The 26,499-nt window shown below is 36.2% G+C and overlaps 1 protein-coding gene across 3 annotated transcripts in view; it reads right to left on the bottom strand.

Annotated features, from left to right (window-relative positions):
* Window positions 1-1,065: 1,065 nt before the first annotated feature.
* GATAd (GATA zinc finger-domain containing protein GATAd) overlaps window positions 1,066-26,499 on the bottom strand; it is a 37,654-nt gene continuing 12,220 nt past the window's right edge. Inside the window, exons 2-8 of one of the 3 annotated variants that reach the window (XM_089257653.1) lie at window positions 22,718-22,861; window positions 20,828-21,755; window positions 15,929-16,056; window positions 15,766-15,876; window positions 15,463-15,697; window positions 15,231-15,361; window positions 1,066-1,330 (exon numbers count right to left, since the gene is read on the bottom strand). In XM_089257653.1, the coding sequence (XP_089113779.1) occupies window positions 1,154-1,330; window positions 15,231-15,361; window positions 15,463-15,697; window positions 15,766-15,876; window positions 15,929-16,056; window positions 20,828-21,755; window positions 22,718-22,861 (1,854 nt within the window). In that variant the 3' untranslated portion in view covers window positions 1,066-1,153. The remainder of the gene's footprint in view (window positions 1,331-15,230; window positions 15,362-15,462; window positions 15,698-15,765; window positions 15,877-15,928; window positions 16,057-20,827; window positions 21,756-22,717; window positions 22,862-26,499) is intronic. The other 2 variants (XM_089257654.1, XM_089257655.1) reach the window with 2 other exon arrangements.

The following is a 26,499-nucleotide window of genomic DNA, read 5'->3' as shown; positions in this document are numbered from 1 at the left end:
ATAAATATTTGTTCAATTGTTGCTTGAAATTCTTGCTTGGTATTATGAATATTGCTTTGAATTGCATAGTATAACTATTTAAAAACTGTGGAGATTATTTTATTATCACATGATTTTCATTTACAGGCAAGAGATTTTACAAATGTTTTCTAGCTATAGAATTGTGCGGAATAAACAATAAGCTCTTTAAAACAGTGTCTGGATCAAATCAGATAATTGCCAATTATTTCGAAATATAATATATTTCTATTCGTAAATTACTTATAAAAATGCTGTCCTCCGTGTTTTATGACTTAAAATGTATAAATACTCAGGATAATCAAAAATGTATTATATTAGAACATTTTTGCCAACGATTAATACCTACTATTAGTAATCACGGTTATTTTTTAAAATTTGACAGCCCTATTGCAAAAGGTATTAAATTGTTACAGAAATAATATATATTTTAAGTTATTAAACAATGCATTTAACTATTTTAAATTTTTGAATTTCTTTTCAATATATTTGAATTTATAAATTAAGCTAGAATTCTGAGTAGTAGAAACTATACATAAATCTATCCAAAATAAAAAATTTATATAAGCCCATTTTTATTATATTAGGATAAATAAACGGTCTGCCTGAATTTATAGTATTTTAGTTGTGATTGAAAGTAATGACTATTTCAATAAAAAGCTGTAGCACATTAAAAATAAGAGTTATATAAAAAATATTAATGAAATAAGCAATGTCATTGCTTAGGGCAATTATAGTTCAATGAATTTTTCTTTTAGTACTCAAGCGGAAAAATTAATATATTTGGTTTGTAATATACTTTTATGAATATGACAGTATTTTTTTAATTATTATTATTATTATTATTATTTATGTTTTTTTTTTTTTTTGACAAGCTACTTAGAAAACACTTTAAATGTTAAAAATACTGAATAAAGGTATAAGAAGAAATATATATAATTCCTTAATTATTACTTTATGTTTAAACAAAATTAAGTAATTCTCTCCGCGCATAATATATTAATAATTCACGCCATAAAAATAAAACCTTGAACAAATTAAAAAAAAAAAATGTAGTGTGATTATGCAAAATGGTTTAATGTTTTTATAAAATCATTTACAGTTATATGGGCGTGATGGCTTGTTTACTTGAATTTTATTTGGCGTCGTATGTTAACTTTGCATTATTTTCACTGGAAACAAGATTAAGAGGAACAGATAGTTCCTCTCCTGCATGGGTTTCAGGCAATGATTCCGAGTTAGCTCTTTTCAAAATAACATTTTTAATCGTTTCTGTTGTTTCAAGCGTTTCATATAGTTCTGTTTTGTATTTCTGAAAATAGAAATAAGAAGAAAGAAGAAACATAAGTTAATTTCCTCAATTATAAAAAAAAATGTCAATAACATAGTCAGCAAATAAAGTTTATGCACACTAACTACATCAACATTAATTGTTGAAGTACCCTTTAATTTATATGAAAGTCTATTAACTTTGCACGTCATCTGGTCAGCGCCCCCCTTCACATTCATCTTCTTTTGCTTTTTTCTCTTTTTCTATTGCACGCGACTTCGTAGTCGCGTAGTCTCAGAGAGACAGTTCCCAGTGAGAATTAACAGACGTGTTTACTTTTGTGCTCTGCAATTATTCTTGTTTTCTTATTTAAATATTCTTATTAAATTTCACATAGGTGCGGTTCGGTTGAATATTGCAAATATTTATATTTTCCTGTGCAAGGCTTGATCCGTTGTTCACCGTGTTCTTAATAAGTTACTTTGTTTTTTTTGTGAAGTTTTGTGTGCAGCGTCGGTTCATTAGTTTCATTATTTACATTTTTATACCATGAACCCATTGAAAATGGGAAATCAGGGTATAATGCTTTTGTGAAAAAGTATGTAACAGGCAGAAGGAATCATCGCAGACCCCATAAAGTATATATATTCTTCATCAGGATGACGAGCTGAGTCGATATAGCACTGTCCGTCTGTCCGTATGAACGCCGAGATCTCAGAAGACATATGAGCTAGAGAGCTGAAATTCGGTGTGCATACTCGTGTATACCATACGCAGTACGAGTTTGCTTTATTTTTTCGATAACTCATCCGATAACTTTTTTATCGAGAATAATCGAAAAATTGAGAGAGAGCCTCATCAGAGCACTATTAGACGTGAAGACTTCAGATTTACTGTGTATGTACATATGAATACAAACATTTTGTAATCAACAGATTTTGGATACCACGCCCCCTTCGCCCTCAATTTGCAAAAAACGTATTTCAAGTACTAGAGACTTGTGCTTTGGAATGCACACACATTTTGACCATATGATTATGCCCAGAAAATTTCACTAAGATTGCATGTCTACAAAAAAAGTTCTTCATCAACTAAATTCTCTAACTATTGCCCACACTGCAGCACAATCCAAGCGCAGTCGCTGCTTACTTCGCAGTTAGCAGAGCGCGGGCTTATGCATGCGTGTTGATGCATGTGTATGTGTGTGTACATAAAAGAAGTGCAGAATGGAGGGCTCAGGGTATCTCCTAGTCGAGCAGTCTCGACTAGAGCCTTCTAGCTGCTTTTGTGTTTCTATTATTTGCGCTCTCCCGAATTCCCTCTTTCTAAGTATGTTACTGTAAGTGTGTGCATAATAGCTTTCACTATCTACTGTTTGTTGTATTTGCCTCTCTCGAATCTTTGAGTTTCGTGCTGTGCAAGTATACTCTCTCGTTGTGGACTTTCGATCTGCTCTGTAACGGCTGTTTTTGTTTTGACTCGCTCTCTCAACATATATTTTCGTTGCGCTCTGTAACGGCTGTTTGTTGTTGGACTTGCTCTCAACACATTTATACCTCTCTTTGTTTTTACATTTCTGTCTATATTCAGTAATTTGTGATCGATCCCAGTTGCCAATATGAGTTGCCACAAACAAGGTTGCAGTTTCAGGCATGCAGTTGATTCTACACATGCGCAATTTATAAGTTGCTGGCTGTGTGACAACATGATGTATAATAAGTGTGCAGGTCTTACGGTGCGTGAATATGACAAGATTATGTCCTCTACTAAAGCTGGTCTTGCCCGATTTACTTGGAAAAACAGATCAACTTTTCTAAAATGTATAGTGCTGTGAAAGAAATATTAAATCAGAATGGCTTGGAAGCTCCTCTCTCTCAATTGGAGACTTCTTTGTTGTCGGTAACTCCTTCTGTAATAGTACCGTCACCTAATTCGCTTGCTCCTCCCTCACCTTGTGCTTGTACGAATACACTTGACTATGATGGTGTTTACTTTCGTATTGTTTTTTATTCTTCTGAGCCCGGGTTTATATACTGACTACCTGCTAGTCGCTGAGTGCGTCGGAGGCATGTATACGATCATCGTATATTCATGTGTTCATGCCTGAACATCGTTTTTTTATTCTACCTTAAAATCTATTCTGGATGTTTGTGTCTAAACGTTTTAAAAATTATTAAGTGTTGACTGGTCCAAATATTCCATCGCCAAGACAAACTTCAATCTTTTAAACTCTAGCTGCTATGAGAATTATCTTATACGTTGCAAACGTCAGTTTGCTCGAGATCCCAAACAATTTTATTCATTTGTAAATTTGAAGCGTAAATCTTATGGTTTGCCGTCCTTATTTGTCCTTGGTGGTGAAAAAACTTGCAATGACCAGGATTCCTCTGATCTATTTGCTGATATATTCCAATCAACTTATTCTTCTGCTAATCTCTACAACAAGTCATATCTATATTCACTTTCTCAATATGGGTCTATGAATACTCCTAAAGTTACTGCAGCCTCTCTGGCTGCAGCCATTAGGATATTTACATCATCTTTCTCTCACGATGCCGATAATATTCCTAGTTGTGTGATTAAAGAGTGCAGTGTTTCTCTTCAGTCACAATTACTAAAATTGTTTAACTTGTCCTTGGATACTTCTGTGTTCCCTTCAATTTGGAAAGAATCTTTCATCATTCCCCTATATAAAAGAGGTGGAATAACTGATATTTCCAATTATAGAGGCATTGCAAAATTATATGTTATTGCGAAGTTATTTGAAAAAATTATAACATAGGGCTTGCAACATTTTTGCAAATCTATTATTCAACCATCTCAACATGGTTTTGTTCAAAATCGATCAACGTCCACTAATTTACTTGAATTCACTTCGCTTGTCAATGATGGTTTTTCTAAAAAAATGCAAACGGATGTTATTTATACTGACTTCAGTAAAGCATTTGACTCAGTACATCATCACATACTACTTCTTAAGCTTGAACGCTTAGGATTTTCGCCTAGACTTGTATCTTGGATTTCATCCTATTTAATTGGTGTACCTCAGGGTAGCCATTTGGGTCCATTACTCTTTTCCCTTTTTATAAATGACCTTCCTAGTTGTATCTCGTATTCTACTATATTTAAGTATGCTGACGATGTAAAACTTTGCCTTCCATACTCCAGTGCAACTAGACATCATCACCTTAAAAGATGACCTAAATGCATTTCAACTTTGGTGTGTGGCAAACCAGCTTGACTTAAATTGCTCAAAGTGTATGACAATGACCTTCAGTCGTACCCTTCCTCTAATTGTTGATTATAAAATTAGCAATATTTCCTTACGACGCATCCACACAATCAAAGATCTTGGTGTTTCTTTCGATTGTAAACTAAATTTTAATCTTCATATTTCTACCATTATTAATGAAGCCAAAAGTGTGCTTGGCTTTATTAAACGTTGGTCCAAGGAATTTAATGATCCTTTTATCACCAAGCGCTTATTTACGTCGCTTGTGCGTCCCATCTTAGAGTATTGCTCTGTAGTTTGGTCTCCGCAGCATAAACTGTATCAGGATCGCATTGAATCGGTCCAAAAACAGTTTCTTCTCTTTGCCTTAAGGGATCTTCGATGGGACAGTAATTTACGATTACCGTCTTATCATAGTAGGCTCCAGCTTATTGATCTTCCATCGCTAACCAATCGCAGAACAATTTTAGGAATTGTTTTTCTGCATAAATTGATTAGTGGTGATAATGATTCGTCCTCTTTGTTGGGTCGTCTAAACTTTTCGGTTCCGTCCGGAACAACTAGACACTATCGTCCGCATCATTTACTTGCGTGCACTAGGGAATATTCTTTGCACAGTGCGTTTCATGTTCTATGTGTTAATTTTTAAAAATATTATCACGTTTTTTCCTTAGAGCTCTCTCTTCCTAAAATAAAAAGTTTGCTATTAGCTTATCTTAGGGAAATCATTCACAATGCCCAGGCAGAAGCATTGGTATACATTTTCGTTACCAATGTTGTGTAGTGATTTCACAATTCTATTCTATATTCTATTTTTGCTCTTCCCTTACTCTTTTCTTATTTTTGTGTATTAACTTTGCTTGCAATTTTTTTTAATACCTTCCTTTTTCATTTTCTAAATCTTGTTTATTTTATTTTTTCTTTTTCTATTGTTTATACCCTGAACCCATTGAAAATGGGAAATCAGGGTATAATGGTTTTGTTAAAAGTATGTAACAGGCAGAAGGAGGCGTGGCAGACCCCACAAAGTATATATATTCTTGATCAGGGCGACAAGCTGAGTCGATTTAGCCCTGTCCGTCTGTCTGTCCGTCCGTCCGTCCGTCCGTCCGTATGTATGAACGCGTCGATTTCAGAAGATATAAGAGCTAGAGACTTCAACTTTTTTTAAAATGTCCGTATATATCACGCGCATATCGAGTTTATCACTAAAAAACGATAACTCATTCCGATACTTTTTTATCGATAAAAAACCTTATCGAAGATCACTTAAAAAATTATATCTCCTACATCTTTCAAGCTAGAGTCCAAATTTAAAATGTATATAAAGATGTATTTTATACAATTTCGGTTTTTGTTAAAATTTACCCCCCACCCCTAAATCCACCCCCTCACCCTCATCTCTGTAAAAGTCGTATATCAAATACTAGAGACTTGTGCTTCGGTATACACATACATTTTAACATTATGATTACGTTCTGAAAGTTTCATTACGATAGTACGTCTAGAAATTAAATTATTCAACAAATAAGTTGTCATTATATTGCCAACACTGCAGCGCAACCCAAGCGCAATCGCCTGTATATGTGAGTGTGTGTATATGCGTGTGTTTGTTTGTATGCGTGTGTGTGCGTGTGTTTGTTTGTATGCGTGTGTGTGTGTGTGTGTGTTTGCTAATTATTATTGAAATATCAGTTGCTTGTAGGGTTCAGGGGATCTCGTAGTCGAGCTGTCTCGACTAGAGCTTTCTTACTTGTTTATTTTAATTATTATACCCTGAACCCATTGAAAATGGGAAATCAGGGTATAATGGTTTTGTTAAAAGTATGTTACAGGCAGAAGGAGGCGTGGCAGACCCCACAAAGTACACTGCGCGTCATCAGGTTAGCGCCCCCCTTCACACTCATCTTCTTTTGCTTTTTTCTCTTTTCCTATTGCACGCAACTTCGTAGTTTTTGTTTTGATTTTGTTGTCAACATATGAGATGTCTCTCATAATAAAATCAAGCGCGAGAGATATATATATTTTATTTTCTATTCTTCTTTATTTTCGCAAAGAATGCGTGCACTTATTTTGCGTCATCAGATTAGCGCCCCCAAATGCAATTTTAGTTATCTTGCTTATTTTGCCAAGTACAGTCACCAAATTTTTTGGGAAGCTCAAAGTATTCAATAACTTTAAATAAATGTACAGTATGGGTAAAAAAACAGTTTTATCTTTTGATGAAAAATCAAAGATTGAGGCATACTTTGATTCTAGGTTATCCTTCCATAAAATTGCTGAAAAAACAGGAAGACACAGGAAAACAATTGGCAATTTTCTTAAAAATAAGGAAAACTATGGAAAAAACTATAAAGGCGGCAATAATCAAGTGATTTCACAAGCAGATAGAAGAGCAATAGTTCGGGAAGCTTCGAATTCCCATGACTCAACCACTAAGATTAGGGAAAAAACCGGTGTTAAGGCGAGCTTATCAACGGTCCAAAGAGTAATTAAGAAAGCTAATAACATAAAGAGACTGAAATTAAAAAAAAACCACCACTCAATATGCTGAGAAAAGAAATGCGCATTAGTTTTGCCAGAGCGCACATGACGTGGTCTACCCAATGCATTGGGTACTGCAATGGCAGTATGTTGTTTTTTCAGATGCAAGCTTCAATTTTTGACATCGCGTATGAACGCACAGGACTATAACATCGTTTTAAAAACTGCTTTTTCACATTTCCAAAACATTTTTCAAAACATGCAGTGGACTTTCCAGCACGATAATGCCCCAATTCACACCGCCCGATCCGTGAAGTCCTGGATCCAGGGCCAAAAAGTTGATCTCATGGAGTGGCCACCATACTCACCCGACCTTAATATCATCGAAAACGTCTGGGGATGGTTGGTCAGGAAAGTATATGAGTCCGGAAGGCAATATAGTACAAGGACAGAGTTAATCAAAGGTATTGAACACGCTTGGTCAACCATATCCTTGAATTATATTGAACTTTATAATTCCATTCCTAATCGAATTTTTGAAGTAATTTTAAACAATGGCGGCACTACGCACTACTAATATTACTTAAAAGTAACAATAGCTTAAAATACCGGTGTTATTTTTGGTCATTAGCTTAAATAAATTGAATTTAATGCAGGGGGCGCTAATCTGATGACCAAATTTTTGTTACATATTTTTTGTACATTTTACAAAAAAAATTATTAAAAAATAATCCTTATTGTTACAGTAGCCATTCTTTTTGTATTTTAAAGAGAAATAAATGGAGTATAAAAAATTTCAAAGATGGAGCTCTGATGGTTTAGATTTTATTTAGCTTTGAGGTTGAGTGTAAAGGGGGGCGCTAACCTGATGACGCGCAGTGTATATATATTCTTGATCAGGGCGACAAGCTGAGTCGATTTGGCCCTGTCCGTCTGTCTGTCCGGCCGGCCGTCCGTCCGTCCGTCCGTCCGTCCGTCCGTATGTTTGAACGCGTCGATTTCAGAAGATATAAGAGCTAGAGACTTCAACTTTTTTTTTTAAATGTCCGTATATATCACGCGCATATCGAGTTTATCACTAAAAAACGATAACTCATTCCGATACTTTTTTATCGATAAAAAACCTTATCGAAGATCACTTAAAAAATTATATCTCCTACATCTTTCAAGCTAGAGTCCAAATTTAAAATGTATATAAAGATGTATTTTATACAATTTCGGTTTTTGTTAAAATTTACCCCCCACCCCTAAATCCACCCCCTCACCCTCATCTCTGTAAAAGTCGTATATCAAATACTAGAGACTTGTGCTTCGGTATACACATACATTTTAACATTATGATTACGTTCTGAAAGTTTCATTACGATAGTACGTCTAGAAATTAAATTATTCAACAAATAAGTTGTCATTATATTGCCAACACTGCAACGCAACCCAAGCGCAATCGCCTGTATATGTGACTGTGTGTATATTCGTGTGTTTGTTTGTATGTGTATGTGTGTGCGTGTGTTTGTTTGTATGCGTGTGTGTTTGCTAATTATTATTGAAATATCAGTTGCTTGTAGGGTTCAGGGGATCTCGTAGTCGAGCAGTCTCGACTAGAGCTTTCTTTCTTGTTTTTTTTTTTTTATTTTAATAATTATTTATTATTTATCGAGTTAGATAAAGGTAATACATCTACAATTAATATTTTTTTTTCTAAGTTTTCTTACTAACACTTTCTTATTATAGCTTCATTAGTATCACTGACCATATTTGGCTGTGAGACGTGGGCATAGCTGGCCGGACTGGCAAATAAAATACCCCCCTCGGGTCGGTGTTACTATTGATATTGATATCCTGTACTTTGTTTAGGCTTTTTTTAATTTAAATTGACTCTCGTTTTTGTCAATAGCTTTAAGAAATAAATAAATAAATATTGGGAGGTCAGACTCAGACCAAATTTCAGGTCTCCAGCATCAATAGTGACCTAAATATAGCAGAATTTGAAAAGTCGCAACGCTACGCTTTGCCACGTCCCTGGTAGGCGTATATATTTTATATATTATTTTAATATATAATATAATTTTTCCGTCAATCTTTACAGAATCATAAGTTCTTATCTCATCTTATCGCATCAGCATTCACACATAAGCCCGCGCTCTGCTAACTGCTCAGTAAGCAGCGACTGCGCTTGGGCTGCGCTTTTTTTGGTGAATAACTTTTTTTGTAGACATACAATCTTAATGAAATTTTTAGAGCGTAATCATATGCTCAAAATTACATTCTAAAGCACAAGTCTCTAGTACTTGAAATACATTTTTGCAAATTGGGGGCGAAGGGGCGTGGTATCCAAAATAGGTTGATTACAAAATGTTGGTATTCATCATATGTATATCCCAAGAATTGCTCCTCCCACGCCATATAGTGTTATTCTATTAACAGCACTCTGTTAATAATATAGCCACAGTTCTCTTACTGCGTCTCACACCCGCACACACTTGTCACTTGCCTCTTCTGGCATATATATACATTACCCTTTTTATACGAGCGACACAGCTGCCATACTCCAAATAAAGACTAGGATATTACAACCTGATCTTTTGTATTTACTGAAGACGCCACCACTCCAACATTTGGTCCTTCAAGCCGGAGCTTCATCCACATCAATTGCATCAGCATTCCATCGGCCGTCGAGATAAGTACCGCCATATTCTCTTGTGTATACATTTGTATGTATATATGTACTAATTTACATTACATATGTATATCGATTACATGCCTATATGTACATATGTATATGTAGAAGAGCAAGTAGTACTAATATGTTGCGGCGCACTGTAATTGTGCTTCTATTTTCCTTTATGCGTAACACATCCGTACATACTCATATACTAGTCGCCGGCTGCAAAGTGACATATGTATGTACATTCATTCAAACATTCTCCTCATTCGAACTATTAAATAAAAACCAATATCCATTGTTATTTTTAATAGTTTTAATTGGCAATTTAATAACTAATCCTCCAAGCCTAAATTTTTCTACTTTTATTTATTTATTTGCTAATTGTGTGTGTGCTAACTTCTGTTTGTACGAATATTCGCTTTCTGGTTAGCATCCATGTCTGATCGTTCGAGTCTTGCGCAACTGAGTGTACCCCCTTCGCGTTTGGTTAAACGCAGTGCCTCTGCATCTCCCATTCCGTCCGGGAAACCACGGACCACCAGCACTTTCAAGCGAAGTCCGGTCGTTCCCGGTCCAGTCCGAAACTCGCCAATCCAGTCAATATGTCCCTGTCCGATTTAATCGCGGCTCATTAAATTCGAAGCCCGCTTGACAGTCCCGGATATTCTAACGCCACCGAGATCGGGTCAAGACATTGTGGGATGATGCTGAACAGCAGTATAAGGTCTGTGGCAGAGCATTAAGCCAAGGGGCGAGCAGTGGCGAAGTTGAAGCCATGGAGGCCAAATTCGACAACTGCTACACAGTCTGTGAGCCGTGTACAACCCACCTGGGGGTACAGATCGATTAACATTCCGCATCGAGTGCACCGCCCGCTTCTATGTCCACCTCGTCTGGAGGCTGTCATCTTCCACCTGTTGATACAGATGTGTTCCAAGGTGACCACTTGCGCTGGCCAATATTCCGGGATTTGTTTACGGCCATTTACATAAATAATCCGCGTTTGACTCCGGTGGAGAAGTTAATCCACCTCAATTCAAAGACAGCAGGCGATGCAAATGCCTTAGTCGCACAAACGACGGCTTTGCATCGGCTTGGGGCTCCCTGTGTGATAGGTTCGAGAATAAGCGGCTGTTATTCAACAGCCAGCTTAAAATCCTGCTCAAGCTCTCCAAAGTCACTAAGGAATCAGGCTCAGCTCAGAGAGTTACATGGCACCATTCATAGGTGCGTCACTGAAATCGAGCATGCTCAAATCTGTACTGGACTGTATCCTTGTGTTCGTGAGCACATCCAAATTGCCAGATCACACTCGATCTCTCTGGGAGCATTCCCTGACACGGAAAACAGAAATCATAGCCCGGCAGGACGTTAGTCACTTTCTTAGCGAGCGTGCTCTTGCTCTCGTTGCTATGGTAGGTGATCGTTCTGCACCAACAGTTTCAATTTCATTTCCAAGATATGCGAACTCTGTACCTTCCAAACGAGTCAACTCCTTTTCAACGCAAGTGAATTCGAAGAGCACAATGTGCGATCTGTGTTCAAAAGAGAACCATCCAATCCGATTTTGCCGTCGGTTTCTCCCGCTGTCTATCCATGAACGAGAGGCATACATCAAAGCAAAGAATCTTTGCCTGAACTGCTTCGCTAAGGGTCACCAGTTACGAGAGTGTACCAGTACGCACACCCTACTCCATAGGGACAATACTCCTCGGACTTCTGCTGCATCCGCAACAGCTACAGCCCCGCTTCGTACGCAAGTTATGTCCAACGTTCAAAAGTATCTGGCTCCCAACACGCGAGGTGTCCTCCTTGGCACGACGATGATCAATATATGCCATTCCGGAGCAATCTATCCCTCCTGTGCTTTAGTCGACTCAGGATCCGAAGCAACTTTCATTTCTGAGCGTTCCGAAAGAGGCGAAACTTGAGATTCCGACAACCTTGTCATCTTGCCATTCCTAGTACCCGACAGCACCACTACGAAAGTGAGGGTCGGTTTCAATAACTGCCTGAATGATATTCTTCATTCAGGTCCAACAATCCCATAAAGCCACTGTGCTCCTTGTGCTGTCCAACTAACTGCCATGTTGTGTTTTGACGAGCAAGCAATTCAACCTCCAACTCATTCGATCTTCCAGATAAAGACGCCGTCCTCAGCAAACAGAAAGCCACGCGATACCAATTCCTTCCAGTGCCGCGTGTGCCTAGGAGCGGTACTTATACATTGCGGTACTTATACATTGGTCCTTCGAGCCGGAGTACCGCACGAACTGCTTGGCTCACAGCATTCTGTTAATAATATAGCCACAGTTCTCTTAAATTTCAATTGCAATTCCTTGCAAGGGGGAGTATGTTAATGCCAGATCCCATTAACAAGAATTGCTCCTCTCATGCCATATAGTGTTATGCTATTAACAGCACTCTGTTAATAATATAGCCACACACACATATAGCCACTCTTACTGCGTCTCACACCCGCACACACTTGTCACTTGCCTCTTCTGGCATATATATACATTACACTTTTTATACGAGCGACACAGCTGCCATACTCCAAATAAAGACTAGGAAATTACAACCTCATCTTTAGTATTTATTGAAGACGCCACCACTCCAACATACGATTTCGGGATTTACCACGCCCCTTGTGGGCGGATCGGGAAATTTTTTATTTTATTTTCGTAAATGAGTATGATTGCAGTCTGAAGAAAGGTTCAGGGAACATCGTAGTCGAACAGTCTCAAGGTTTGATCCGTGGTTTGATGTGTCTCTTATATTTGCTTTAATAATCTGTGAAGTTTGGTGCAACGTCGCTTTGATAATATATGTATGGGCTCAGAAACTGAAAAAGATTTTTAAGCAGTTATCCAGAAATATGGCTGCTGCTTAAGAAATATTAGCTTAGTATAGCTTCGAGATTTGCCCTTATCATTAGGAAGCTGTTCGAAAATTGGACTCTTCTCCAATTGTTGTCAAAAAATGAATGACAATACTTCAGCCACTCCCGCGATTACCTTATGTGTCGTCTCCTCGGAAGCAAGTTTTCTTATCTAGGTTTTCATATGATGTGAGGTAGTATCTGTTACAATTGCAGGCAAGACTTCGGCTAACGATTTTATATCGAAGTTTAGCTTCGCAACTAGCTTTTAATATTCCAAAAACTTCTTGGTCATCAACTTACTTTAGTCCGACAATCGATCACTATCTTTTCGATGAATTGTTTAAGCTGTTTATGTTTCATTTCTAATCATCTAATTCGCTCATTAATGCCGTGATATCAACTCCTTTCTGCTTACCTGAGGATATACATCACCCCACTTTAGAGGTTTTATTGGCTGTTGATAATCATCTCTTTTATACTCCTTTGTCTACTAAACCAAGTCGCTGTTATCGAAAATGCAATTTTGTTTTACTGAACGAAATGATTAATTTAACAGGCTGGACGTTTTTTATACAATCTTAAACTCTATTCTGGATGTGTGCGTCCCTCTCTTTCAATAAATCCAGCTTGGTTCACTAAGACTCTTTTGAATTTTAGAAACAATAAAACTAAATGATATAAGAATTATAAAAACGTTGGTTCAAGTGTCGACTGGTCTAAATATTCCATAGCCAAATCTAAATTCAATCTTTTAAATTCTCGTTATAAGAATTATCTTATTAGTTGCAAACGTCAGTTTGGTTGATATCCTAAACAATTTGTATACTTAAAGCGCAAATCTTCTGGTTTGCCGTCCAAATTTGATTTTGGTGCTGAAAAAACTCGTACTGACCAGGATTTTTTTCAATCCACTTATTCTTCTGCTGATCTTTATAGCAACACATATCCATATTCACTTCCCGAATATGGGTCCATGAATGCTCCTAAGGTCACTGCAGCATCTCTAGGACTTTGAAATCATATTTCTCTCCTGGTGCCGATAATATTCCAAGTTGTGTGATAAAAGAGTGCAGTGTTTCTCTTCAGTTACCATTACTAAAATGGTTTAATTTTTCTTTGGAAACTTCTGTGTTCCCTTCAATTTGGAAAGCAAGATATGATATTTTCAATTATAAGAGGCATTACAAAATTATCCGCTATTCCGAAGTTATTTGAAAAAATTATACATCGGCCTTGAAACTTTTCAGAAATCGATTATTCAACCATCTTAGCATAGTTTTGTTCAAAATCGATCAACGTCCTCCACTAGAATTTAATTATCTTGTCAATGACAGTTTTTCTAAAAAAGCAAACTGATGTTATTTATATGGGCTTCAGTAAAGCATTTAACTCAGTACATCATAAAATACTAATTCTAAAGCTGGAACGCTTAGGATTTCCATTAGATTCGTGTCCTGGATCTCATCCTATTTAAAAAGGAAGAACCCAAAGAGTCTTGCTGAGAACAGAAATTTCTAAACTTATCTTTGTTTCGTCTGGTGTACCTCAGGGTAGCCATTTGGGCCCATCACTTTTTTCCCATTTGATAAATGACCTTCCTATCTATATTAGTGTATGACACTGACTTTCAGTCGTACAACTCCTTATATTGTTGACTATAAAATTAATAACATTTCCTTAAAACGCATATTTAAATCAAAGACCTTGGTGTTTTCTTCGACTTCATTTTAATATTCATATTTTTACCATCATAAATGAAGCCAAAAAAATGTATTTCGCTAGCTCAGTTTTTTGGTCTCCGTATCATAAACTGTATCAGGATCGTATCGAATCGGTTCAAAAACAGTTTCTTCTCTTTGCCTTAAGGGATCTTAGCTGAGACGATTATAGTCTTACAATAATAGGCTTCTGCTCATTGGTCTTCCATCGTTGATTCGTCCTCTTTGTTGGGTCGTCTAAATTTTTCGGTTCCGTCCCGAACAACTAGACGTTATCGTCCACTTCATTTACCTGTGTGCACTACGGACTATTCTTTGCATAGTGCGTTTTATTTTTTAAGTGTTAATTTCAATAAATATTAGCACTTATTTTCCTTAGAGCTATCTCATCCTATTAGATTACCTTAGGGAACCCAATCGCAATGCCAAGGCATAAGCACTTGCCAATGTTGTGTAGTGATTTCTCATTCCTATCCTATATTCCATTTTGTCTCTTCTTTGACTCAATTCTTTTTATTTTTTATTCATTGCTCGATTCAGTATTTCTTGCAATATTTGTAAGACTTTCCTTTTTCTTTAACATCTAATTTTAAGTTTTCCATTTTAACACTGTCATTTCATAGTTTCAATAGTATCACTGATCACATTTGGCTGTGAAGTAGGGCATAGCTGGCCAGGCTGGCAAATAAAATACCCTCATCGGGTTGGTGATACTATTGTTATAATGTGATGTACTTTTTATAGGCTATTTTAATTTTAGTTGGCCCCATTTTTTCAATATCTTTTAAATAAATATATTAATAAATAATAAGAGAAGATCTTCAAGTCGAGCAGGTTTATAAATTTATAGTTTATCAAATTAATCCCAAATATAATTAATTATATATAAATAAATATTAACTCGTAACTACCGCAATTACATCCGGACAAAAAAAAATTATAAAGAAAATACTACTTACCTTAAATACTAAATCAGAATATGTTGACGTCTCCTGGGACAGAGGCACTCTCAATTTTTTGCATTCTACTGGGCTATTTATATTATCCGTCTCATAATCCACTATTGTGTTGATAGGTGTTGACCTGTTCCCTATCAGTCATAAAAATTATAGTTATATATATATATTTTTTTTAGCATTATTGATAAAAGAATTTCAAGAAACAAGAAATGTTTATGTTATGACTGCTTACTTTTTTTAGATTTTTCGCACTCTTTTGGACGCCTGCGCCGAGTATGAATAGTGTCACGTCTCATAGAATGTGGTCTATTGACGCCATGAAGTTTGAAATACAATCCACAAGCGTTACAAACCATTTCTCCCCTTACACTACGTCTCCAAATTGTTGTTGTCAAAGTACCACAATTAGAACATGACATATCCTTTTGAGAAGTAGGTAAAGCTGATGTACTGCTACATTTCTGGCTCTATAAAATTTGTATTTATTCCCATAAATATGCATATATCTATAAATGTAGAGATCTTTTAGCTATACCTTTTTATCTTTTAATCCTTCAACCGCCACTGGGGTTTCCATACAATCTGATTTAGTGGGAAAACTTTGCTTTCTTCTACATATTTTAACAACATTTGGTTCAGGCAGGTCCTGTTAATTAAAATTCGATAATTTTTCTTTTCTTTTCTTTTAAAATTGTTACCTTTAAAAGTGGCAATGGTTCCTCAGGTACTTTTGTTAATGCTATAGTTGATGCTACAGGAAATACAAAAGTTTGAGTCATCATATTCCGTAGAAGTTGTGTTGCCCGACTTTCATCTTTATTTTTAGCTGAAAATTAAAAATATGTATATACAAACAAGTATGACAATTCTAGTCGAGAGTGCTCGACTGGATGTAAGAAATAAAAATGAAATTATTTTTGCGCCCAAGTGATTTTCATAGATATAGACATCATGTTAAACTCATAGCTTGTCTTTACTTATTTTTATTTTCGTGAAAATATGTGTTTTATTTGATAAAATTTTTGCAGGAGGGGGGGGGGGGGGGGGGGGGGGGGGGCATGTTAATGACTGATACCACTAACAAGAAATACTCCTCCCACACATCGCCATGCTATGTTATTAACAGCATTTTTTTAATAACTCAACCCCAGCACTAGTACTCCTACTGTTTTGCGGTATTTAGCGTCCCGCTGAGTGCTTCGTCTCCCCCCACTTGTCACTTGCCTCTACTGGTATTGACATTATATATGTGACATTATATTATACAAGAAAAACGAAGAAATTACAAACCGGTCTTTGTATATCGGCGACGCCACCACTCCAACAAGTATAATAATTCACTTTCGAAATAAGGACTTCTCGATCGAGCTTCGTGCCGCTAGTCACAACACTATAAGTTGCTGCTGCACGTGCGTTTGTTAATTGGCCTAATGGAGTTTATGAAACCTTTTTTTGAGCATTAAACTTTTTTTTCACATTATATATTTGGTTTAAATTTTTTTAGCACCACTGCAATATTTATCCGAAAGTCGGAAGATCCTAACAGCTTATAGCTTGATACATTTTCGTTATGTACACGTTTGTACAAAAGCAAGCATTAAACTGTCTGTCAAGTCGATTAGATGGTAAAAATGCAAACCTGCAAGAGTCTACTTCTTAGTAAAATATTATATCTTACGATTATGCTGTCGATCAGATATAGCCATTGTATTGTGATACTGCAAAAGGTCGGTAAATCTCTACGTATTCCTTTTTTGCTTTGTTGAATCGACGTGATTTTTCCTTGGGAAGTATAGCATAAGTATAGTTGGATGCCAATGATAAGACTTTATATGTCAACTCCGAAGTGCCGAATCCCCATGAAAGTAAAATTTGAACTACCATTGGGGTCTTATTGGCGAATGTACAAATTGGTTTCATTCGAAATATGCTCAAAAAGGTATTTTGGAAATAAAAAGAATTGTATGGGCTCCGAAAGTTCAATTTTTTTCAGGAGGCAAGGCAGTACTTGCGAGAAGCCGCAGTTGACACTCATTCAAAAGTTGTGTTGTCTCTATGGAAAAGAACTTTTTAGGTTGATATTCGACAAAGAAGTGCTATTTGAAGAAATGGTTACATCAACATCATCTTCATCTTGGTCATCAATGTCTTCTTTCTCAATACCATTGAAACCTTCTCTATCTGGTTCGAAACCACTTTCCTTATTGGCAGAAAAATCTAGTACGACCCACTCTCCATTAACAAATCTTGCGATTTCCAAAAGTGTCAATGCCTTTGCGAGCATTATTTCCAAGAAATACTGTCGAAAAAAATATATGGGTATTTTGGCTGCAAAGAATAACATATATACATCAGACAATTCAAAACCAATTCCGATGACTCAACTCAAGCAACACATAATCCATGTCTGCAACATACCGATATTCAAGAGTTACTAACAATACACAACAACCAACCCAAAAACTTGATGACGAACGCATTATTATATTCATTCACGAAAGTGAAATGAGTATATTGTATATGGGGCGTGGCAAATCGGAAAATTCGTTATCACATATACCAGAAATCATATTAGTTAATGAGCTAGAAAGCTGAAATTTGGAATGTACATCCGCGTCGACCATCCAAGATCACGAGCTATGGCGGATATATCTACGCCCATTGGGGCATGGCAAATCGGATAAAACTGTATCCCCTAAAGCTCTAAAACTATAACGTTAAAATATGGCACATGAGCTAATTTTATGATTCTATAAAGATTAATGAAAAAATCAGTAAGAACGTTGCAGTCGGGAGTTACCGACTGCGGAATACTCATTCACACCCCATCAGCAATTTACTAGCCAAGTTTTGCTCTAATACTGTAGAAAGTTCAGTTTTTCTCGATTTGCCAAACCCCTACTGGGCGTACACTTCATTTTTGGCCAGCTCGTGGTACAAGCTAACTGTAACCTAGCTGGATGCTTACGCTCCAATAATGCAAAAATAACTGGTATTGTTTTATATTCCACGTTCCTGAAGAGGCGTAACAATATTATTTGGGGAATCGATAGAGGAAGTTACTAGTAACTTTTGCGGTTTGCCACGCCCCCTTTGGGCAGAGATAACTCCATTATAGCTTGGGTGGTCAACTTGCGTATATATATCAAATTTCAGCATCAATAGTGTCTAAAATATAGCAGAATTTGAAAAATCACTATATATGTCCAATTTGCCACGCCCCTAGTATGCGGATCCAGAAAATTTTAACACTTTATAGATCGGAGTATAAGTTCCTAATTTCAATTATCTAGCTTCAATAGCGCCAAAATATACTGCGGACAGGCGGACGATCAGCAAGATGGACATTGCACAAAACCAATATACTCATTTCACTTACGTGAATGAGCGTAAGTAAAAACGCTCTAGTCGAGACTCCTCAACTAGAAGATACCTTGAATATGATATTCATTCTGTACTACTTTTATGCATACATATACATGCATTCGCACGCACGTATAACTGCGAAGTAAGCAGCGACTGCGCTTGGGCTGCGCTGCAGTATAAACAATATTATAAGAATTTATTTGCTGAATAATTTAATTTCTAGACGTACAATCTTAATGAAATTTTCAGAACGTAATAATAATGTTCAAATGTATGTACATTCCAAAGCACAAGTCTCTAGTATTTGAAATGCGTTTTTACAAATTTGGTGCGAAGTGGGCGTGGTATCCAAAATTGGTATATTAATGTTTGTATTCCAAGTCAATTTTTCGATTATCCTCGATAAAAAGATTTATCGAAAAAATAAAATATTATTTACAGAAATATTACATGTTTTTATATATAAAACATGAGCATATCAAGATTTGCGCTTGACAGCATTCTTCACTTTTCATTTAAAATTTTTCCAGAAGAGGAGAATACTCGCCCGCTGTTGCAGAGCTTACCGGAATACATAAAATATTTTTTGGCACCACTTGCAACAATTTTAAGTCCGTTGCCTCCTATGAACGACAAATTTGAATTATAGCGTGTGGTATAATATTTATCAATTTCTAAATCAATTGCATTTTTGTCAAGTTCTTCAAGTTTTCTTTCTTTTGGTTGATTTCTGTCCAAAAACTCTTGAAATTCGTGATTCACATTTGTCGGAGCGTTCTTAATTCTCGCGTCGTCAATTGAATCATTTTGCATATAATAAATTTTAAACATCATGCATTTAACGGTTCCTAAGACATTTTTTTTTTTTTCAGAAACCCGGTCAGTGCCCACCTCTAGTTCAGGGCATAAAAGTTATATGTCTATGCCTACCAGTGGCATGGCGAATCGGAACTGAAGATATTGATATATCCGCTATATTTTGGATACAATTGATGCTAGAGATATATACTCGGGATGACCGCCCAAGATGAAAAAGCTTTGTTGGATATATGCCCGCCCACAGCGGACGTGGCAAACCGCAAAAGTGTATATCTTTTAAAGTTTAATATCTAGAAGCTTCAAATTTGGATAGTTAAGCTATTAGTAACCCCCTCTATCAATTCCCCAAATAATATTGTTACGCCTCTTTAGGGGCGTGGCATATCAAAAAATACCTTGAAATTTTCTCATTTTTTGAGCATAAGCATCCAAATTTTGCAACTAGGCTACCGTTAGCTTTTTCTATGAGCAGGCCAAAAGTGAAGTGTCTACACTCAGTAGGGGCGTGGCAAATCGAGAAAAACTGAGTTTATTACAGTATTAGAGGTAAAATTAGCTATTAAATTGCTTTTGGGGAGTGAATAAGTATTCCGCAGTTTGTAATGCCCGACTGCAACGTTCTTTCTTGTTATATCTAGAGTGAGTGGTACAGGAATAATTTTCAATTGGAAATCAGGGTTTAATGGTTTTGTGAAAATGTATGTAACAGGCAGAATAAGGCACTCCCTACAAAGTATATAGTCTTGAACAGAGCGACGAGCTGAGTCGATTTAGCCCCTTCCGTCTGTCCGTATATGTGAGGGTGTCGACCTCAGAAGATAGAAGAGTTAGAAACTTAAATTTGTTTCTCAGGTCCGTGTATATCACTTACATATCAAGTTTTTAACAAAAAGTGAATAACTGCTCCCATTATTTTGTTATCGACTAGAAACTTTATCGAAAATTAGTTATTAAATTATATCTCCTACACCTTTATAGCTGGAGTCGCCATCCCGTTATCCCTAAGCCATAAATTAGTAAAAGATGTAATTAAAATTCTATTTCAAATGTTATAAGCACGATTTGATAGAGGGATCTTTTGTTCAACATTTGACCATCTCGGGCGAGCGCTTGAGGCGAAATGATTGTACTTTCGTATATTTTCGTAGCTCGAGCCTAAAAGTAATTCGCCGAGCGAGTTCAAAGCCATTTGGGGCGCTAAAGTCCCAGAAAAAGCGTGCAAAAAGCTTTCCACTAGTTGTCTAGTCTATGTGTTGTCTGGTTAGTGCTCATACCGATAGAAGGACAGTAAAATTTAATGAATTTCTGAACGAAAAATATTTCTTTTTGTTTCAACATAGAAGAGAGGAAAATATTCATCTGATTAAAACTATTGTGTATATTGTATATTTACATTTGAAATTAATACCTACCAGCCGAACGAGCTAAAGCTTGCCAAAGTTGAGTTGTGGCAGCATCTGTGGCATGATCCGAATTTACACTTTCCGGAGTCTTTCTGTCATACATAGTTGATGCAATGTCCATCTCTAATTTATTAGAATCAGAACTGTCTTCCGAAGTCGATAGACAAGACGCAGCAATACTTTCGGGTTGTAGATTTTTTGTGTTCAATTGATAGTTAGAGGGACCAACTTCATTAAGAGTAATATTACACTTTTTAAAGCTGTCGTCGGTCATTAATGGATTTATATCAGCAGCAAGTATATGAGGATGGGAAAAGTTACTTGTTGTAGGGACTATATTCAGCTTACTGTTATGTGCACTTTTCGGTTTTTTAACAGATAGGTCTATTTCAACACCATCTTGTACATCACTATTAATAGATGGACGTTTTGATTTTATCACAGAACTTTTAATACTTGTATTTACAACTGCAGAAAGACAGGGTGATTGACGATTTGAGCATGGAGGTGATATGACAATTTTTTTACTTATAGTCATAAGCACTGCCGCAGTTTCTAATTGCTGCTGCAAATTCTTATATTGTTCAATATCTGAAACATTATTCTGTAAATCCACATTCGTATCTATTTTAAAACTTCCATCTGCTTCTTTGGGATTCTGTGCGACAGCTTGAACCAGTGACTCATATTCAGTTTTGTCAAAAGACTGTTGCGGGTTTTCGATCAAATTAGAATATATTATATGCTCTCCACTGTCTTCATTTTGTTTTCCAGTTACTTTTTCCTTACTAGACTGAAAACCATCGCCATGAATGGCTTGTCGTTGGCTGTATCTAGTTTTTGATGATTTGCTCAATTCAGTCAGTGCCTTTGCAGCTATTGCTTCAGATGAAGACTTCAAAATCTCATCCAATTTTAGATCCAAATTGATTGTATTCTAAAAAAAAAAAAAATAAATAAAAAAAATGCATTGTTATTTTCATTATGTTAATAAAAATCGCATATTTGGTACATAATTTGTATATACATAAATAAGATTAAAATGTTTTGCTATGAGGACTGCTTTTGACGAGATGTCCTGAAGCATCTTTATATATCTTTTCAATACCTTTGATTATTTGCGTATTGGAAAATAAATTTGAAACGTCCTTAGTAGACTAATCTTAAAATTTTAACACTTTTTAAATTGAGGGTAAATACGAGTATATACCAAATTTCAAAGAGAGAGTTCTTAGTAAGAGTTATCAGACGTTTTTATTTTGTTCTCTGCGAATTTTATTGTTCTAAATAATTTATTAAATTTTCACATTATTGCGGTTGATTTATTAATTCAAAGATCTTTGTATGTTCTGATTTGTGATTGTTTTTATACCCTGAAATCATTTTCAATGGGTACTCATAATGATTTCGTTAAATCGACTCAGCTCATCGCCCTGATCAAGATACCCTGATCAATTACCCTGATGCCGATTGCTATGCGCCTAGTTTTTGTCAGTTTTTAGATCGAGCTCAAGATAACGTGACTGTAGAAGTTGTATGCTTACACTCCGAAATTTTCAATATTCTTTTATATACCCTCAAAAGACGCGTATTTTTGGGTCGTCGATAGAGGAGGTTACCAGTAACTCAACTTTCCAAATTTTAAGCTTCTAGCTGTAGAATAAATAAGCTTTTGTGGTTTGCGGCTAAGAACATGGTAAGCTCTTTTTAATTTAATGACTCTGTCTGCATATAAAATAACTTTAAATACTTTGTTGCAATAATGAATTGTATTTCGCTTATATTAAAGCAAAAAGTAGATCAATACATTGAATAATGAGAGCATCTTAAACTTTGAATTTGCAAGTGGTACTATTTTATTTTTCGCAGCTGTATATATTTATGTAGCTAAATACTTACAATATCGCTCGATTTTGTTAAAGACAAAAATTCCTTTAATGCTAAGTGTGAATTATGTGCCATATTTCGAAACTTCCAAAACGATTCCAGTTTTATTCGACAGTCGTAGCAGATAAGAGAGGGAAATCCATCGTTTGGAAAAGGCTGAAATATATAAAAAAAATAATTTCTATATTAATTTAAAATGGTTAACATGTCTGAACACTTTCTTGAAACAGAAATATAACCCCAAAGTCAAATAACACGTGTGTGAAAAAAAGTATTACATTGAGATAGATCGACAACAGGGAACAAAATTTCAACTGTCCACGTCTCATATATTGTGAGATCGCCGCGTTCATACGCACGGACAGTCGAGTCAGCTCGTTGCCCTGATCAAGAATATATGTGCGATTCCGACATCCCTGACAGATAAGCCACAGAGTAGTTCGAAGTGAACGCAAGCTTTGAACTAAATCAAGAGTCGATCTTAGAAGAAGAGACGTGATGTAGCCGTCGTACAGAAGAATTTTGTGGCTGAGAGTAGCAGATGATGTGGCAGAATAAAACAGTTAACCGCATAAAAGAAGTGAAATAGAAGTCAAATGAATCACGCTTCGCGTTAACTTATGTTTAACTAAAATCAAATCAAATCTATATATATATATATATACAGTGGCTCACACCTTATTTCGTGCAGCAGCATAGTAGAACTTTGAAACCGTATTCCCGCTAAACCAGTAAAGATATCCAAATGAGGTTTTATTTATTGGTTATTCATTATGTATTAACACTTTCAATTATTTTTATATTATAATTAATAAGTTTTAAAACTAAAGAAAACTAAAAAAACAGCCCTTTTCCATGTCACAGCTTATTTCGTGCACTTCACTTTCAATGACTTTATTGTCCAAAAATTCTGTAATTATGATAATATTTTAACTCATTTTTGTTTAATCAGCTCCTTGAATAGTGATTCCATCGAGTTTACTCATTTTCGGGTGATTCCACTGGAGATTTTTGGCCAATCCTCCAACACGGCCGTTTTGAGGTCATTTTTATTGAATATTGACCATTTCCGAATGGCCACGCCCAATTTTGCCCACAAATTTTCTATAACGTTCAGATATGACCACTGGGCCAGCGGATTTACCACATTTGGACTGTTCCAGATCAGCCAGGACTAGTCAATACCCGGTTTATTGTTTTGGTCATTTGCCTGATGCAATCGGGATCGCCCTTCTAGACCCAGTTCTTCTGCATTTTGGAGCAAATTCTTCTTCAAAAAGGATAGGTACATGTTATTGTTCATATTACCATCAATGAAAACTAAGTATCCAACTCCCAAACCCGACCTGCAGGCCCAACCATCCAACAGCCACTGCCATAGGTCATATTTGATTTTAGGTGCTGATCTTGGAGCTCAGTATTTGGTGGGCGCCAGGCAGAATGCTTCCAATCCGACCCATATATATGCACATGAGTCGAAATTTAATATATTTGCGTCGGATGGGTTCCAATATGATTGCCGCTAAGCAAATACTGAGCTCCAAGATCAGCACCTAAAATCAAATATGACCTATGGCAGTGGCTGTTGGATGGTTGGGCCTGCAGGTCGGGTTTGGGAGTTGGATACTTAGTTTTCATTGATGGTAATATGAACAATAACATGTACCTATCCTTTTTGAAGAAGAATTTGCTCCAAAATGCAGAAGAACTGGGTCTAGAAGGGCGATCCCGATTGCATCAGGCAAATGACCAAAACAATAAACCGGGTATTGACTAGTCCTGGCTGATCTGGAACAGTCCAAATGTGGTAAATCCGCTGGCCCAGTGGTCATACCTGAACGTTATAGAAAATTTGTGGGCAAAATTGGGCGTGGCCATTCGGAAATGGTCAATATTCAATAAAAATGACCTCAAAACGGCCGTGTTGGAGGATTGGCCAAAAATCTCCAGCGGAATCACCCGAAAATGAGTAAACTCGATGGAATCACTATTCAAGGAGGTGATTAAACAAAAATGAGTTAAAAAATTATCCTAATTTTAGAATTTTTGGACAATAAAGTCGTTGAAAGTGAAGTGCACGAAATAAGCTGTGACATGGAAAGGGGCTGTTTTTTTAGTTTTCTTTAGTTTTTAATCTTATTAATTATAATAGAAAAATAATTGAAAGTGTTAATACATAATGAATAACCAATAAATAAAACCTCATTTAATTTTTTTGGATATCTTTACTGGTTTAGCGGGAATACGGTTTCAAAGTTCTACTATGCTGCTGCACGAAATAAGGTGTGAGCCACTGTATATATATCTATAAGAGAATATCTTCAAATTGACTCTTAAAGCCAGATAAATAATAGTACAAATTGGGGGCTCGTCCGGGATTGGTCCAAGTTACACTTTAAACACGGATGCTGTGCGTTACGATTACTCAAAGGTGCTGGTGAAATTCGTCGTGGAACCCAGTTGATCTAGAGCGCAAGCCAGGTGTTAAGTTAAGTACGTAAGTTAGCGCTGAGACAGCATTGATAAGTGAATTTGAGGTATAAGTGACATCGGCAGGAATTCACAGAAGGTTAAGAAAGATGCAGCTGAAGAAAGGTAAGACATTTCAGGAATATTTGTATGCATTGATGGATATAGCAAATTTAGACAATTTAGACGAGGATAGTTTGATCTATTATTTTTTTTGAATAGATACCAGACTAAATAAAATAAAACACTTTTGTACCAAGCTCGATAAATTAAACAGTTATAAGTAAAGGAAGAGAGCTATCAGAGGTTGCGAAATTCGAAAAAGAGAAATCAGAGAAAAATTTTTCGGATAGAAAAGATAGGAAATGTGGAGATGACTCGCATATTTGGAATAATTGTCCTAAGAAAGAGTTTTCTTGCTTTATATGTGGTAAACCGAGACATCGTGCAGTGCAGTGTAAGGGCGAAGTCAGAAACGAGCGGATGAAATCTGTGAATGTTGTTAATGGATGTTAATTAATCGATTCAAAAGTCTGAGAGGACATTCGCTAGTTCCAAGTTCTAATTGAAAGATATAGTTTGTGGCGAAGTGATTTCATGCAGAAGAATATATATCAGAAGTTTCCGCAGAAAGTAACGTTAATTACAATTCTAGCGTTGTAATGGCAAATAAACTTGAAAAATGTGTATGGTTATTTTTAATCAAGATAAAAAAAATGTAAGAGTAAGATAAGGGAAAGAGTTGCCGGTGCATCAGCATCTGAGACAAGTAATACATAGCGATCAGAAAAAAAAAAAATGATTAGGCAAGGAGTATCGGAAAAAGTTTCCTCAATGGTGTTAGGCACCAAGAACAACGGCGAGAAGTGTATAAGGTTGAATTGAAAATGAAAGAAAAGTATTTGGAGCTGTCCAATATAAAAGAGAAGAAAGATCAAGGCGATATGATGTAGAGAGGTAGTTGGAGAACTACAGTGACGACAGATCAAAAGTCGTTCCTATATCAAACAAAGACGGAGCTACGCACTACACATACCTAAAAACAAGTAAGAATGGTCTAGTCAAGACTGCTCTAATAAGAGATCCCCAGAACCCTTAGATTAACTGCTATTTTAAAATTTCTTTACGTCTTAAAGTAAATCTCGGACTGAACGAATACACTTGACTATGATGGTGTTTAGTTTCGTATTGATCTTTATTCTTCTGAGCCCGGGTTTATGTACCCAGACTCATGCATAATTTCAACCCTTAAATCTAATTTATCTATTGCTGAGTGTGTAAGGCTCAGCATTGGGCTATTAGCTATTCTTATCCTATCGCTGAGT

Source organism: Drosophila navojoa, chromosome 3, assembly GCF_054131105.1.
Source record: "Drosophila navojoa isolate 15081-1374.11 chromosome 3, UAZ_NAV_1.0, whole genome shotgun sequence".
Classification (NCBI taxonomy): domain Eukaryota; kingdom Metazoa; phylum Arthropoda; class Insecta; order Diptera; family Drosophilidae; genus Drosophila; species Drosophila navojoa.
This window is presented reverse-complemented; position numbering and strand designations above follow the sequence as displayed.